The sequence below is a fragment of the Harmonia axyridis genome, chromosome 2 (assembly GCF_914767665.1).
Source record: "Harmonia axyridis chromosome 2, icHarAxyr1.1, whole genome shotgun sequence".
In the NCBI taxonomy this organism is placed as follows: Eukaryota; Metazoa; Arthropoda; class Insecta; order Coleoptera; family Coccinellidae; genus Harmonia; species Harmonia axyridis.
Window position 1 is genome coordinate 52,724,823 of NC_059502.1, and position 18,385 is coordinate 52,743,207.

Below are 18,385 nucleotides of genomic sequence, written 5' to 3' on the forward strand. Positions count from 1 at the left end.
ATAAAACTGTTCAATCATTTACCTAGAAAAATAAGATCAATTAAAGAAATTAAACTCTTCAAGAGACAATTATTCGAACTGTTAATTAAATGTGAACCATATTCTTTAAATGAATTTATAGTCTTTTGTCATGTACAAATATCATAGATATATTAGTTCATTGATTTATTTTTTTGTAAGGAATTTGTGACTTGTTTTTATCATTTTGTAATGAACATACAATTCTGGAAATAAATACCTATTATTATTATTATTATTATCCTAAATTTCAATCTATAACCTTCAAATTTAAGGGAGATAAGGGGTGTGTACCATGATCCTATTACACCCGGTATGTATATTGATGACCATAAGGTTAGCTTCCTCCAAAACAGTTTCCATTATGCATACAGTACCAGGAATACGAAAAAAAAAGATGAAATATAATGACTGTCATTTAATTTTCGATTTAAAATGAATTTCGAACAAGTAGAAACCAAGCCAATCCACAGTATTATTTAGAATTAGGATAAAATATAACAAAATGAAAAAATTGTTTTCCGAGAAGTAAATCAAAAATTTTCACAGCCTTGAAGTCACAGATAAAGGCCACTCCTACTGTTTTTTTTGAGCTGATTCGCGTGTGAGCTTCTCCTACTATCGGTCTATTTGATTGAAGATGGTTGAAATATGTGCAGTCAGTTTTTGATAATTACCTGAAGCACGCAAGATTTGGTGTTTAAACACGAAATCCAATAATAATCCAAAGACAGTTTGAGGTCGTTTATACAAGAAATTCGTAATTGCCTCTGAAAAGATAAATGATTGTTTTATTGTTGGTTTTTTTCATTCAGACTCAAGACAATTATCTTGTCTATGTCTGTGACCTTTTTCATTGAGGAGAAATATAAAAACTATGAAATTTGTGACAAGAAGTAAATAATACAACTCATTGTAGCTTTTCATCGAAAAAATTTATCTAGGATCAATCGAGTAATTTGAAAAGGAAAAAATTTTATTCGAATGTCTAATATGTATTTAGATATACATATATGTGTTTGAAATGAAAATAACCATATTGTACCTTTCAAACAGCGAATTACAGCCATCTATTAGTAAGTTATTATTAAATGCCATTTCATGAGCCATAATAGCTTGACAAATAAACATTTTAAAAAACTTGTAAGAAGTCATCAAACAATAGTGACTTATCTGATAACATCATGCATAAAAAATTATTAATCCATTTTTTAATTACAAACAGATAGTTGAATAACTTTAAGAAGAAAGTATGAGAATTATTCAACTATCTATCGGTAAATAATTAAATAATGTTTTAATGACCATAACGTGATCAGATAAGCAGAAAAAGTTAGACGCTTTTCTTGAAGTTTTTTTAAAATGTTTATTTGTTTTATAATTTTTTTTTCGTGGTATTTATTTATCACTGACCCCTGAACAATAAGAATTTAGTTGCTGATATCAGGACCTAATTTAGTTTATTCACAAATTCTTATGGATACCTCTGTTATCTATTAGAAAGTTAAATAATGGTTTAATGAACGTGGCATCATCAGATAACCAACAAAAGTTTGACTTAGGTACTCTTAATGAGTGTAGGTACATTTAAAATATTTATTTGTCATATTTATAATGACTTACCTAATGAGGTTGACGGCCATTCTGAAAATTTTAACTATCTAATGTATTATCAGATGAATAATTCTTGGAATGTATCTGTCAACAAATAAGAAACGACAGTTTAACACTTTTTTGAAATATTTATTTTTACCAAGGTGATAAAATAAATCAGATATAATTGAACGAAAATAAAAATCATATTCTCTTTTCACATTGTTTAGATTGAATTTCGAAATCAGTTTGAGTAGTTTGATACTTCAAAATAAATATCGATATGTAATTAATACACTTTGTTACTTCATATAATGTGAAAATACAAGTAAATGAATAGGGACATTTTTTATTCTATTCATTCCACCTTCAATGCATTTTGTGAAAACCCATATTAATGAACGGCAAAAAAAAATGACGTCCCAAAATGGCGGAAGAATCTAGAATTTTCCCCCCCCCCAAAAGTGGGTCCTGGATCCGCGCCTGACGTATTTGAGTACTTAAGTGTGTTGGTACGCTTACTAGCTTAGTATCAGTTCAACAGTGGTGAAGTACAGAACAGATAATTTTAAAGCTAAAAAGATGTCTTTGGATCATTTATATGAGTTCAGTTTCGAAAAGTTGTACAACGACTGTACAGAAAGGTAATGCTTTTACATCATTGTTTTCTTTAATTATTTTTGAAACAATATAATCGAATGTTATCTTCAGTTTCTGAATGTTGCATTTTTATAAAGAAATTTTTGTTCAATATATGTGTATGAAATGAACGATAACCATATTGTACCTATCAAACAGCGAATTAATATGTACTTTTTTTTTCCTAGGGGTATAACTTTTGAGGAAGACTGCAGCGTATGTCTGAGTAGGTTGACTGGAGAACTGTACCTAACCGATTGCAGGCATTGTTTTCACAAAGAATGCATCGACAGGTGGTGCTCCAGTTCTTCCAAATGTTGTCCGATGTGTAGGACAACGTTAATTTTCGAAGGTACCTTCACTATCTTCGATACAAATTGGCAGAATGTCAATATACATCGTTTCGACAAGATGGACAGTGATGAAGAATATGAAGAAGATGAAGAAAGTGTTGAAAGTGAAGAGGAAAATGAAGAAGATAATAAAGAAGAAACCAACAGGGAAATTTAATTTAAGAGTGATGTTTCCTTCATTAAATTTCCCCTGGTTTATATATCTATAAACTCTTGTTATTTTTGTTTGAGAACAATTCCTGTTTTCAGGATTGTAAAAATGTGAATCCTACCAGGATAATGATTGAATATCTATTACCTATTCACAGACTAACGAGTACAGAGCGTAATAATTACTAAATCAGTATGAAACTGTTCAATCATTTACCTAGAAAAATAAGATCAATTAAAGAAATTAAACTCTTCAAGAGACAATTATTCGAACTTTTAATTAAATGTGAACCATATTCTTTAAATGAATTTATAGTCTTTTGTCATGTACAAATATCATAGATATATTAGTTCATTGATTTATTTTTTTGTAAGGAATTTGTGACTTGTTTTTATCATTTTGTAATGTACATACAATTCTGGAAATAAATACCTATTATTATTATTATTATTATCCTAAATTTCAATCTATAACCTTCAAATTTAAGGGAGATAAGGGGTGTGTACCATGATCCTATTACACCCGGTATGTATATTGATGACCATAAGGTTAGCTTCCTCCAAAACAGTTTCCATTATGCATACAGTACCAGGAATACGAAAAAAAAAGATGAAATATAATGACTGTCATTTAATTTTCGATTTAAAATGAATTTCGAACAAGTAGAAACCAAGCCAATCCACAGTATTATTTAGAATTAGGATAAAATATAACAAAATGAAAAAATTGTTTTCCGAGAAGTAAATCAAAAATTTTCACAGCCTTGAAGTCACAGATAAAGGCCACTCCTACTGTTTTTTTTGAGCTGATTCGCGTGTGAGCTTCTCCTACTATCGGTCTATTTGATTGAAGATGGTTGAAATATGTGCAGTCAGTTTTTGATAATTACCTGAAGCACGCAAGATTTGGTGTTTAAACACGAAATCCAATAATAATCCAAAGACAGTTTGAGGTCGTTTATACAAGAAATTCGTAATTGCCTCTGAAAAGATAAATGATTGTTTTATTGTTGGTTTTTTTCATTCAGACTCAAGACAATTATCTTGTCTATGTCTGTGACCTTTTTCATTGAGGAGAAATATAAAAACTATGAAATTTGTGACAAGAAGTAAATAATACAACTCATTGTAGCTTTTCATCGGAAAAATTTATCTAGGATCAATCGAGTAATTTGAAAAGGAAAAAATTTTATTCGAATGTCTAATATGTATTTAGATATACATATATGTGTTTGAAATGAAAATAACCATATTGTACCTTTCAAACAGCGAATTACAGCCATCTATTAGTAAGTTATTATTAAATGCCATTTCATGAGCCATAATAGCTTGACAAATAAACATTTTAAAAAACTTGTAAGAAGTCATCAAACAATAGTGACTTATCTGATAACATCATGCATAAAAAATTATTAATCCATTTTTTAATTACAAACAGATAGTTGAATAACTTTAAGAAGAAAGTATGAGAATTATGCAACTATCTATCAGTAAATAATTAAATAATGCTTTAATGACCATAACGTGATCAGATAAGCAGAAAAAGTTAGACGCTTTTCTTGAAGTTTTTTTAAAATGTTTATTTGTTTTATAATTTTTTTTTCGTGGTATTTATTTATCACTGACCCCTGAACAATAAGAATTTAGTTGCTGATATCAGGACCTAATTTAGTTTATTCACAAATTCTTATGGATACCTCTGTTATCTATTAGAAAGTTAAATAATGGTGTAAATTCAAATGTGAAATTCTTCAATAACTTTTTTATTTGAAAACTTGACAATTCAGAACTATCAAAAAACTAAACTCCCTTGATTTCCTGTTCACTCGTCTGTCAAATTAAAAAATGAATTTGGCCTTAACATTTCTCCCCCCTGTGAAGAACTTAAATCTTCACTAAGTGGTCGGAAGGATGCACAGCTTCGTAACAGGTCTTTTATAAATGCCTTTCTTCGTTTGAATTTTTGCCACCCTCACAATACCATAATTTCCTTGGTTTTCCCAAAAACGATGGTCCGCTAAACCAATCTCCATCTTGTTTAAGATCGATATTTTTCAATTCTTTGGTAGCCTGATCTGCTACATTTTCTTCAGAAGGATCCCAGTGCCACTGGAAAACATCTGCATTTTCATGGATTTCTCCTATTCGACATGACACGAACATAGGAAACCTTCTCGACTGGGATCTTATTTGTTTAAGTACCACCAATGAATCAGTCCAATAATGTGTTTCGCGAATTTTATGTTCAACTTCTTCCCATATTTTCTTGGATAGTCTGCATGCCAACACTGCTCCTTGTAACTCTAATTTGGGTATGATTTGCTGAGTCAATGGCGCAACTTTATACTCAGCAGTAACAAAGCAGACATGTGTTTCAGTATTATCCTCCTTTTCTTCTGTTCTGAAGTAAGCAACATAGGAATAAGCCTTATCACGCGCATCACAAAACACATTCGCCTTTATGATCAAAGTTGCCAAAAACCCGAAAGGATCAAATATTGACATGATGATCCGCAAGACCTTCCGTTTCGTTGGTGCTATTGATCCTGATGTTTTTTCAATAGGAATTTTGTGAAAGTTCAGCGAATATATGAATTGGTCAGTTTCTGGAGACCAAGACAATCCAAGAACTCTTTTGATTTCTTGTGAATCAATTTTAATGTTTTTTTCTGATTCAGCACGAAGACATTTTGGAATTGATTCTAGAACCCTCTTGGAGTTACTAATCCATTTCACCATTTCAAAACCAACTTGATTATGAACATAAATTACATCTCGTACTCTTTGAATAGCTTCCTCGTATGTGCTACATGAATCCAAATAATCGTCAACATAATGTTGTCTCTTCATTGCTCTGCTTATTCCAGGGAATTTATCTTCGAAACATTCAGCATTCCTGTTCTTGATGAATTGGGCTACGGATGGAGAAGACACGGCACCGAAGATCATAACATTCATTTCATAAACATCCGGAATTCCACCAAGGTTATTTTCATCATGCCAAAGAAATCGTTGAGCACATCGATCTTCCTTTTTTATTAACACTTGGTGAAACATTTCCCTGATGTCCCCACTAAATGCAATTTTTCCCTGCCTAAAGCGCCATAAAACGGAAACCAAGGAAGGAACAAAGTCTGGACCTTGTAGTAAAAAGTCATTGAGGCTATATCCAAATGATCTTGCAGCAGCGTCAAAGACAAGTCTAATTTTACCGGGCTTATGGACGTTCCACACTGCAAAATGTGGTAAAAACCAGTTTCTCGGATTTTCTGTAATCTCCTCTAACTCTAATTTTCTTGCATAACCCTTGTTGATGTAATCCTGGATCTTCTCACGGTACTGCTTTGCGAATTCACAATCTTTCTTCATTTTCCTCTCCATGCAGGAAAGACGGTTGAGTGCGTTTACTTTGCTGTCAGGAAATGCGACATCCATATTTCTCCAAAGGTGTCCAATTTCCCAACGGTTACCAATTCTTTTAGCTGTGCTATTCATGATTTCAAGTGCTTTGCGATCTTCTACTGAGCTGATGATTTTTTCATTCACTCCGAAAGCTTCTAACTTGAAACTATCTTTCACCATACGATGGAGTTCATCATCTTCAATATGTCGGCAACAAAGAGTTGCATGATTCATTTCATTTCCATCAGTTGAATCAGTGAGTGCTCCATGAATAGTCCAACCTAATTTGGATTTGGACATTATAGGTTGATTCATTTTTGGTTGTATGACCTGACGTGGTATAATTAGTCCGCAATTGTCTTGGCCAATGAGAATTTCTGGAGTTGCATTCTCCACGGCCTCTAGAATTTTCCGGTTCAAATGTGGGAAATTCTGAGACAAAAGATCTACATTGATTTTCTGGTTTGGTATACTCAAGTTTTTAACAGTCCTCAAATTTTTCAGATTATAGAAGATTTGTTTATTGCTGTCGGCAGAAATATCAACATCAACCATTTTCGATTCATCCTCGAAATGGGTAATGTTATTTGTCCATTGAAAACGGAGTGGAACGATGGGTCCAGAGAGGTTCAATTTCATAGCTAAATTTTCATCCATCATCGAGCATGTGGAGCCTTCATCGAATAAGGCAAATGTCTTGATTTCATTATAAGGCCCACGAAGTATAACTGGTGCTATTCTCAGCAGAGTTTTTTGATCCACATCGTTCAATTTCGCACAAAATTCACTCGAAGCTGCTGTTTTATCTTGTAAAGTTGGATATGAGCTGTTTGGATCTCTTGCTAGATGAAGAAGACTGCTATGCTTTCCTTTACAACCCATTATACCACATCTCGTTCTGAGGAAACATTTATTAGCCATGTGACCCAATTGGAGACATAGAAAACATAATCTCAAATTCATAACTGATTGTCTTCTTTCTGGTATAGTCTTCTCTATGAATTCACCACATTCCTCTATTTTATGATTCGTTCTCTGGCAAAATACACAAACTTTGGAATTTTCTGCCTTTCTCGGCTCGGACTTTTTTGAAAAACTAACTGTTTCTTTCCTTGACATGTGTTTACTTCTCTGGAATGGATTACTTGTAGAAGCCATAGAATTTACCTCTTCTTCGTACCAATTTGCAAAATCTTCAAGGGATGTTGGTATTCCCTGTAAATCTTTCTGATATTTATATTTTCCCCAGTTGTACTTTTGTATGGTGGGAAGTTTTTCAACAATATTCACTAACATTTCCGGATTGAACAAATATAGTGAAGAATTAACATTTCTCATCGTGACCACCATATTAGTAACTGCGTTTGAGAAAAAAATACAGGATTCCAAACTGTCTTCTTTTACAGGGCTGATTTTCTTCACTTTTTCCATGAGAGATAGAACAATCCATTCAGGTCTACCAAAATTCATCTCGAGCATATTGATTATCCTTGAAACATTGCTTGGAGATATTAGAAGAGCTTTAACAGTTTCCCTAGCTTTTCCCTTGAGTGCTCTATCAAGACGAATGAGGTTATCCTGGTCTGATAATCCTTCATTCCACCTTCAATGCATGTTGTGAAAACCCATATTAATGAACGGCAAAAAAAAATGACGTCCCAAAATGGCGGAAGAATCTAGAATCCCCCCCCCCCCAAAAGTGGGTCCTGGATCCGCGCCTGACGTATTTGAGTACTTAAGTGTGTTGGTACGCTTACTAGCTTAGTATCACTTCAACAGTGGTGAAGTACAGAACAGATAATTTTAAAGCTAAAAAGATGTCTTTGGATCATTTATATGAGTTCAGTTTCGAAAAGTTGTACAACGACTGTACAGAAAGGTAATGCTTTTACATCATTGTTTTCTTTAATTATTTTTGAAACAATATAATCGAATGTTATCTTCAGTTTCTGAATGTTGCATTTTTATAAAGAAATTTTTGTTCAATATATGTGTATGAAATGAACGATAACCATATTGTACCTATCAAACAGCGAATTAATATGTACTTTTTTTTTCCTAGGGGTATAACTTTTGAGGAAGACTGCAGCGTATGTCTGAGTAGGTTGACTGGAGAACTGTACCTAACCGATTGCAGGCATTGTTTTCACAAAGAATGCATCGACAGGTGGTGCTCCAGTTCTTCCAAATGTTGTCCGATGTGTAGGACAACGTTAATTTTCGAAGGTACCTTCACTATCTTCGATACAAATTGGCAGAATGTCAATATACATCGTTTCGACAAGATGGACAGTGATGAAGAATATGAAGAAGATGAAGAAAGTGTTGAAAGTGAAGAGGAAAATGAAGAAGATAATAAAGAAGAAACCAACAGGGAAATTTAATTTAAGAATGATGTTTCCTTCATTAAATTTCCCCTGGTTTATATATCTATAAACTCTTGTTATTTTTGTTTGAGAACAATTCCTATTTTCAGGATTGTAAAAATGTGAATCCTACCAGGATAATGATTGAATATCTATTACCTATTCACAGACTAACGAGTACAGAGCGTAATAATTACTAAATCAGTATGAAACTGTTCAATCATTTACCTAGAAAAATAAGATCAATTAAAGAAATTAAACTCTTCAAGAGACAATTATTCGAACTGTTAATTAAATGTGAACCATATTCTTTAAATGAATTTATAGTCTTTTGTCATGTACAAATATCATAGATATATTAGTTCATTGATTTATTTTTTTGTAAGGAATTTGTGACTTGTTTTTATCATTTTGTAATGTACATACAATTCTGGAAATAAATACCTATTATTATTATTATTATTATCCTAAATTTCAATCTATAACCTTCAAATTTAAGGGAGATAAGGGGTGTGTACCATGATCCTATTACACCCGGTATGTATATTGATGACCATAAGGTTAGCTTCCTCCAAAACAGTTTCCATTATGCATACAGTACCAGGAATACGAAAAAAAAAGATGAAATATAATGACTGTCATTTAATTTTCGATTTAAAATGAATTTCGAACAAGTAGAAACCAAGCCAATCCACAGTATTATTTAGAATTAGGATAAAATATAACAAAATGAAAAAATTGTTTTCCGAGAAGTAAATCAAAAATTTTCACAGCCTTGAAGTCACAGATAAAGGCCACTCCTACTGTTTTTTTTGAGCTGATTCGCGTGTGAGCTTCTCCTACTATCGGTCTATTTGATTGAAGATGGTTGAAATATGTGCAGTCAGTTTTTGATAATTACCTGAAGCACGCAAGATTTGGTGTTTAAACACGAAATCCAATAATAATCCAAAGACAGTTTGAGGTCGTTTATACAAGAAATTCGTAATTGCCTCTGAAAAGATAAATGATTGTTTTATTGTTGGTTTTTTTCATTTAGACTCAAGACAATTATCTTGTCTATGTCTGTGACCTTTTTCATTGAAGAGAAATATAAAAACTATGAAATTTGTGACAAGAAGTAAATAATACAACTCATTGTAGCTTTTCATCGGAAAAATTTATCTAGGATCAATCGAGTAATTTGAAAAGGAAAAAATTTTATTCGAATGTCTAATATGTATTTAGATATACATATATGTGTTTGAAATGAAAATAACCATATTGTACCTTTCAAACAGCGAATTACAGCCATCTATTAGTAAGTTATTATTAAATGCCATTTCATGAGCCATAATAGCTTGACAAATAAACATTTTAAAAAACTTGTAAGAAGTCATCAAACAATAGTGACTTATCTGATAACATCATGCATAAAAAATTATTAATCCATTTTTTAATTACAAACAGATAGTTGAATAACTTTAAGAAGAAAGTATGAGAATTATTCAACTATCTATCAGTAAATAATTAAATAATGCTTTAATGACCATAACGTGATCAGATAAGCAGAAAAAGTTAGACGCTTTTCTTGAAGTTTTTTTAAAATGTTTATTTGTTTTATAATTTTTTTTTCGTGGTATTTATTTATCACTGACCCCTGAACAATAAGAATTTAGTTGCTGATATCAGGACCTAATTTAGTTTATTCACAAATTCTTATGGATACCTCTGTTATCTATTAGAAAGTTAAATAATGGTTTAATGAACGTGGCATCATCAGATAACCAACAAAAGTTTGACTTAGGTACTCTTAATGAGTGTAGGTACATTTAAAATATTTATTTGTCATATTTATAATGACTTACCTAATGAGGTTGACGGCCATTCTGAAAATTTTAACTATCTAATGTATTATCAGATGAATAATTCTTGGAATGTATCTGTCAACAAATAAGAAACGACAGTTTAACCCTTTTTTGAAATATTTATTTTTACCAAGGTGATAAAATAAATCAGATATAATTGAACGAAAATAAAAATCATATTCTCTTTTCACATTGTTTAGATTGAATTTCGAAACGTTCAACTAAAGAACGAAATCAGTTTGAGTAGTTTGATACTTCAAAATAAATATCGATATGTAATTAATACACTTTGTTACTTCATATAATGTGAAAATACAAGTAAATGAATGGGGACATTTTTTATTCTATTCATTCCACCTTCAATGCATTTTGTGAAAACCCATATTAATGAACGGCAAAAAAAAATGACGTCCCAAAATGGCGGAAGAATCTAGAATTTCCCCCCCCCCCCCCAAAAGTGGGTCCTGGATCCGCGCCTGACGTATTTGAGTACTTAAGTGTGTTGGTACGCTTACTAGCTTAGTATCAGTTCAACAGTGGTGAAGTACAGAACAGATAATTTTAAAGCTAAAAAGATGTCTTTGGATCATTTATATGAGTTCAGTTTCGAAAAGTTGTACAACGACTGTACAGAAAGGTAATGCTTCTACATCATTGTTTTCTTTAATTATTTTTGAAACAATATAATCGAATGTTATCTTCAGTTTCTGAATGTTGCATTTTTATAAAGAAATTTTTGTTCAATATATGTGTATGAAATGAACGATAACCATATTGTACCTATCAAACAGCGAATTAATATGTACTTTTTTTTCCTAGGGGTATAACTTTTGAGGAAGACTACAGCGTATGTCTGAGTAGGTTGACTGGAGAACTGTACCTAACCGATTGCAGGCATTGTTTTCACAAAGAATGCATCGACAGGTGGTGCTCCAGTTCTTCCAAATGTTGTCCGATGTGTAGGACAACGTTAATTTTCGAAGGTACCTTCACTATCTTCGATACAAATTGGCAGAATGTCAATATACATCGTTTCGACAAGATGGACAGTGATGAAGAATATGAAGAAGATGAAGAAAGTGTTGAAAGTGAAGAGGAAAATGAAGAAGATAATAAAGAAGAAACCAACAGGGAAATTTAATTTAAGAGTGATGTTTCCTTCATTAAATTTCCCCTGGTTTATATATCTATAAACTCTTGTTATTTTTGTTTGAGAACAATTCCTATTTTCAGGATTGTAAAAATGTGAATCCTACCAGGATAATGATTGAATATCTATTACCTATTCACAGACTAACGAGTACAGAGCGTAATAATTACTAAATCAGTATGAAACTGTTCAATCATTTACCTAGAAAAATAAGATCAATTAAAGAAATTAAACTCTTCAAGAGACAATTATTCGAACTGTTAATTAAATGTGAACCATATTCTTTAAATGAATTTATAGTCTTTTGTCATTTACAAATATCATAGATATATTAGTTCATTGATTTATTTTTTTGTAAGGAATTTGTGACTTGTTTTTATCATTTTGTAATGTACATACAATTCTGGAAATAAATACCTATTATTATTATTATTATTATCCTAAATTTCAATCTATAACCTTCAAATTTAAGGGAGATAAGGGGTGTGTACCATGATCCTATTACACCCGGTATGTATATTGATGACCATAAGGTTAGCTTCCTCCAAAACAGTTTCCATTATGCATACAGTACCAGGAATACGAAAAAAAAAGATGAAATATAATGACTGTCATTTAATTTTCGATTTAAAATGAATTTCGAACAAGTAGAAACCAAGCCAATCCACAGTATTATTTAGAATTAGGATAAAATATAACAAAATGAAAAAATTGTTTTCCGAGAAGTAAATCAAAAATTTTCACAGCCTTGAAGTCACAGATAAAGGCCACTCCTACTGTTTTTTTTGAGCTGATTCGCGTGTGAGCTTCTCCTACTATCGGTCTATTTGATTGAAGATGGTTGAAATATGTGCAGTCAGTTTTTGATAATTACCTGAAGCACGCAAGATTTGGTGTTTAAACACGAAATCCAATAATAATCCAAAGACAGTTTGAGGTCGTTTATACAAGAAATTCGTAATTGCCTCTGAAAAGATAAATGATTGTTTTATTGTTGGTTTTTTTCATTCAGACTCAAGACTATTATCTTGTCTATGTCTGTGACCTTTTTCATTGAGGAGAAATATAAAAACTATGAAATTTGTGACAAGAAGTAAATAATACAACTCATTGTAGCTTTTCATCGGAAAAATTTATCTAGGATCAATCGAGTAATTTGAAAAAAAAAAATTTTATTCGAATGTCTAATATGTATTTAGATATACATATATGTGTTTGAAATGAAAATAACCATATTGTACCTTTCAAACAGCGAATTACAGCCATCTATTAGTAAGTTATTATTAAATGCCATTTCATGAGCCATAATAGCTTGACAAATAAACATTTTAAAAAACTTGTAAGAAGTCATCAAACAATAGTGACTTATCTGATAACATCATGCATAAAAAATTATTAATCCATTTTTTAATTACAAACAGATAGTTGAATAACTTTAAGAAGAAAGTATGAGAATTATTCAACTATCTATCAGTAAATAATTAAATAATGCTTTAATGACCATAACGTGATCAGATAAGCAGAAAAAGTTAGACGCTTTTCTTGAAGTTTTTTTAAAATGTTTATTTGTTTTATAATTTTTTTTTCGTGGTATTTATTTATCACTGACCCCTGAACAATAAGAATTTAGTTGCTGATATCAGGACCTAATTTAGTTTATTCACAAATTCTTATGGATACCTCTGTTATCTATTAGAAAGTTAAATAATGGTTTAATGAACGTGGCATCATCAGATAACCAACAAAAGTTTGACTTAGGTACTCTTAATGAGTGTAGGTACATTTAAAATATTTATTTGTCATATTTATAATGACTTACCTAATGAGGTTGACGGCCATTCTGAAAATTTTAACTATCTAATGTATTATCAGATGAATAATTCTTGGAATGTATCTGTCAACAAATAAGAAACGACAGTTTAACCCTTTTTTGAAATATTTATTTTTACCAAGGTGATAAAATAAATCAGATATAATTGAACGAAAATAAAAATCATATTCTCTTTTCACATTGTTTAGATTGAATTTCGAAACGTTCAACTAAAGAACGAAATCAGTTTGAGTAGTTTGATACTTCAAAATAAATATCGATATGTAATTAATACACTTTGTTACTTCATATAATGTGAAAATACAAGTAAATGAATGGGGACATTTTTTATTCTATTCATTCCACCTTCAATGCATTTTGTGAAAACCCATATTAATGAACGGCAAAAAAAAATGACGTCCCAAAATGGCGGAAGAATCTAGAATTTTCCCCCCCCCCCAAAAGTGGGTCCTGGATCCGCGCCTGACGTATTTGAGTACTTAAGTGTGTTGGTACGCTTACTAGCTTAGTATCAGTTCAACAGTGGTGAAGTACAGAACAGATAATTTTAAAGCTAAAAAGATGTCTTTGGATCATTTATATGAGTTCAGTTTCGAAAAGTTGTACAACGACTGTACAGAAAGGTAATGCTTCTACATCATTGTTTTCTTTAATTATTTTTGAAACAATATAATCGAATGTTATCTTCAGTTTCTGAATGTTGCATTTTTATAAAGAAATTTTTGTTCAATATATGTGTATGAAATGAACGATAACCATATTGTACCTATCAAACAGCGAATTAATATGTACTTTTTTTTCCTAGGGGTATAACTTTTGAGGAAGACTACAGCGTATGTCTGAGTAGGTTGACTGGAGAACTGTACCTAACCGATTGCAGGCATTGTTTTCACAAAGAATGCATCGACAGGTGGTGCTCCAGTTCTTCCAAATGTTGTCCGATGTGTAGGACAACGTTAATTTTCGAAGGTACCTTCACTATCTTCGATACAAATTGGCAGAATGTCAATATACATCGTTTCGACAAGATGGACAGTGATGAAGAATATGAAGAAGATGAAGAAAGTGTTGAAAGTGAAGAGGAAAATGAAGAAGATAATAAAGAAGAAACCAACAGGGAAATTTAATTTAAGAGTGATGTTTCCTTCATTAAATTTCCCCTGGTTTATATATCTATAAACTCTTGTTATTTTTGTTTGAGAACAATTCCTATTTTCAGGATTGTAAAAATGTGAATCCTACCAGGATAATGATTGAATATCTATTACCTATTCACAGACTAACGAGTACAGAGCGTAATAATTACTAAATCAGTATGAAACTGTTCAATCATTTACCTAGAAAAATAAGATCAATTAAAGAAATTAAACTCTTCAAGAGACAATTATTCGAACTGTTAATTAAATGTGAACCATATTCTTTAAATGAATTTATAGTCTTTTGTCATGTACAAATATCATAGATATATTAGTTCATTGATTTATTTTTTTGTAAGGAATTTGTGACTTGTTTTTATCATTTTGTAATGTACATACAATTCTGGAAATAAATACCTATTATTATTATTATTATTATCCTAAATTTCAATCTATAACCTTCAAATTTAAGGGAGATAAGGGGTGTGTACCATGATCCTATTACACCCGGTATGTATATTGATGACCATAAGGTTAGCTTCCTCCAAAACAGTTTCCATTATGCATACAGTACCAGGAATACGAAAAAAAAAGATGAAATATAATGACTGTCATTTAATTTTCGATTTAAAATGAATTTCGAACAAGTAGAAACCAAGCCAATCCACAGTATTATTTAGAATTAGGATAAAATATAACAAAATGAAAAAATTGTTTTCCGAGAAGTAAATCAAAAATTTTCACAGCCTTGAAGTCACAGATAAAGGCCACTCCTACTGTTTTTTTTGAGCTGATTCGCGTGTGAGCTTCTCCTACTATCGGTCTATTTGATTGAAGATGGTTGAAATATGTGCAGTCAGTTTTTGATAATTACCTGAAGCACGCAAGATTTGGTGTTTAAACACGAAATCCAATAATAATCCAAAGACAGTTTGAGGTCGTTTATACAAGAAATTCGTAATTGCCTCTGAAAAGATAAATGATTGTTTTATTGTTGGTTTTTTTCATTCAGACTCAAGACAATTATCTTGTCTATGTCTGTGACCTTTTTCATTGAGGAGAAATATAAAAACTATGAAATTTGTGAAAAGAAGTAAATAATACAACTCATTGTAGCTTTTCATCGGAAAAATTTATCTAGGATCAATCGAGTAATTTGAAAAGGAAAAAATTTTATTCGAATGTCTAATATGTATTTAGATATACATATATGTGTTTGAAATGAAAATAACCATATTGTACCTTTCAAACAGCGAATTACAGCCATCTATTAGTAAGTTATTATTAAATGCCATTTCATGAGCCATAATAGCTTGACAAATAAACATTTTAAAAAACTTGTAAGAAGTCATCAAACAATAGTGACTTATCTGATAACATCATGCATAAAAAATTATTAATCCATTTTTTAATTACAAACAGATAGTTGAATAACTTTAAGAAGAAAGTATGAGAATTATTCAACTATCTATCAGTAAATAATTAAATAATGCTTTAATGACCATAACGTGATCAGATAAGCAGAAAAAGTTAGACGCTTTTCTTGAAGTTTTTTTAAAATGTTTATTTGTTTTATAATTTTTTTTTTGTGGTATTTATTTATCACTGACCCCTGAACAATAAGAATTTAGTTGCTGATATCAGGACCTAATTTAGTTTATTCACAAATTCTTATGGATACCTCTGTTATCTATTAGAAAGTTAAATAATGGTTTAATGAACGTGGCATCATCAGATAACCAACAAAAGTTTGACTTAGGTACTCTTAATGAGTGTAGGTACATTTAAAATATTTATTTGTCATATTTATAATGACTTACCTAATGAGGTTGACGACCATTCTGAAAATTTTAACTATCTAATGTATTATCAGATGAATAATTCTTGGAATGTATCTGTCAACAAATAAGAAACGACAGTTTAACCCTTTTTTGAAATATTTATTTTTACCAAGGTGATAAAATAAATCAGATATAATTGAACGAAAATAAAAATCATATTCTCTTTTCACATTGTTTAGATTGAATTTCGAAACGTTCAACTAAAGAACGAAATCAGTTTGAGTAGTTTGATACTTCAAAATAAATATCGATATGTAATTAATACACTTTGTTACTTCATATAATGTGAAAATACAAGTAAATGAATGGGGACATTTTTTATTCTATTCATTCCACCTTCAATGCATTTTGTGAAAACCCATATTAATGAACGGCAAAAAAAAATGACGTCCCAAAATGGCGGAAGAATCTAGAATTTCCCCCCCCCCCCCAAAAGTGGGTCCTGGATCCGCGCCTGACGTATTTGAGTACTTAAGTGTGTTGGTACGCTTACTAGCTTAGTATCAGTTCAACAGTGGTGAAGTACAGAACAGATAATTTTAAAGCTAAAAAGATGTCTTTGGATCATTTATATGAGTTCAGTTTCGAAAAGTTGTACAACGACTGTACAGAAAGGTAATGCTTTTACATCATTGTTTTCTTTAATTATTTTTGAAACAATATAATCGAATGTTATCTTCAGTTTCTGAATGTTGCATTTTTATAAAGAAATTTTTGTTCAATATATGTGTATGAAATGAACGATAACCATATTGTACCTATCAAACAGCGAATTAATATGTACTTTTTTTTTCCTAGGGGTATAACTTTTGAGGAAGACTGCAGCGTATGTCTGAGTAGGTTGACTGGAGAACTGTACCTAACCGATTGCAGGCATTGTTTTCACAAAGAATGCATCGACAGGTGGTGCTCCAGTTCTTCCAAATGTTGTCCGATGTGTAGGACAACGTTAATTTTCGAAGGTACCTTCACTATCTTCGATACAAATTGGCAGAATGTTAATATACATCGTTTCGACAAGATGGACAGTGATGAAGAATATGAAGAAGATGAAGAAAGTGTTGAAAGTGAAGAGGAAAATGAAGAAGATAATAAAGAAGAAACCAACAGGGAAATTTAATTTAAGAGTGATGTTTCCTTCATTAAATTTCCCCTGGTTTATATATCTATAAACTCTTGTTATTTTTGTTTGAGAACATTTCCTATTTTCAGGATTGTAAAAATGTGAATCCTACCAGGATAATGATTGAATATCTATTACCTATTCACAGACTAACGAGTACAGAGCGTAATAATTACTAAATCAGTATGAAACTGTTCAATCATTTACCTAGAAAAATAAGATCAATTAAAGAAATTAAACTCTTCAAGAGACAATTATTCGAACTGTTAATTAAATGTGAACCATATTCTTTAAATGAATTTATAGTCTTTTGTCATGTACAAATATCATAGATATATTAGTTCATTGATTTATTTTTTTGTAAGGAATTTGTGACTTGTTTTTATCATTTTGTAATGTACATACAATTCTGGAAATAAATACCTATTATTATTATTATTATTATCCTAAATTTCAATCTATAACCTTCAAATTTAAGGGAGATAAGGGGTGTGTACCATGATCCTATTACACCCGGTATGTATATTGATGACCATAAGGTTAGCTTCCTCCAAAACAGTTTCCATTATGCATACAGTACCAGGAATACGAAAAAAAAAGATGAAATATAATGACTGTCATTTAATTTTCGATTTAAAATGAATTTCGAACAAGTAGAAACCAAGCCAATCCACAGTATTATTTAGAATTAGGATAAAATATAACAAAATGAAAAAATTGTTTTCCGAGAAGTAAATCAAAAATTTTCACAGCCTTGAAGTCACAGATAAAGGCCACTCCTACTGTTTTTTTTGAGCTGATTCGCGTGTGAGCTTCTCCTACTATCGGTCTATTTGATTGAAGATGGTTGAAATATGTGCAGTCAGTTTTTGATAATTACCTGAAGCACGCAAGATTTGGTGTTTAAACACGAAATCCAATAATAATCCAAAGACA

General features: G+C 31.0%; 1 protein-coding gene across 1 annotated transcript; it reads right to left on the bottom strand.

Moving 5' to 3' along the window:
* Positions 1–4,688: 4,688 nt before the first annotated feature.
* LOC123673416 lies at positions 4,689–7,634 on the bottom strand. The gene has a single exon (XM_045607900.1). It carries the CDS (start codon positions 7,632–7,634, stop codon positions 4,689–4,691), a length of 2,946 nt encoding a protein of 981 aa, XP_045463856.1.
* Positions 7,635–18,385: the final 10,751 nt, after the last annotated feature.

Bases quoted from the DNA above. Each gene is read 5' to 3' on its own strand.
- LOC123673416 (XM_045607900.1), bottom strand. From the start codon at position 7,634: ATGCTCGAGATGAATTTTGGTAGACCTGAATGGATTGTTCTATCTCTC.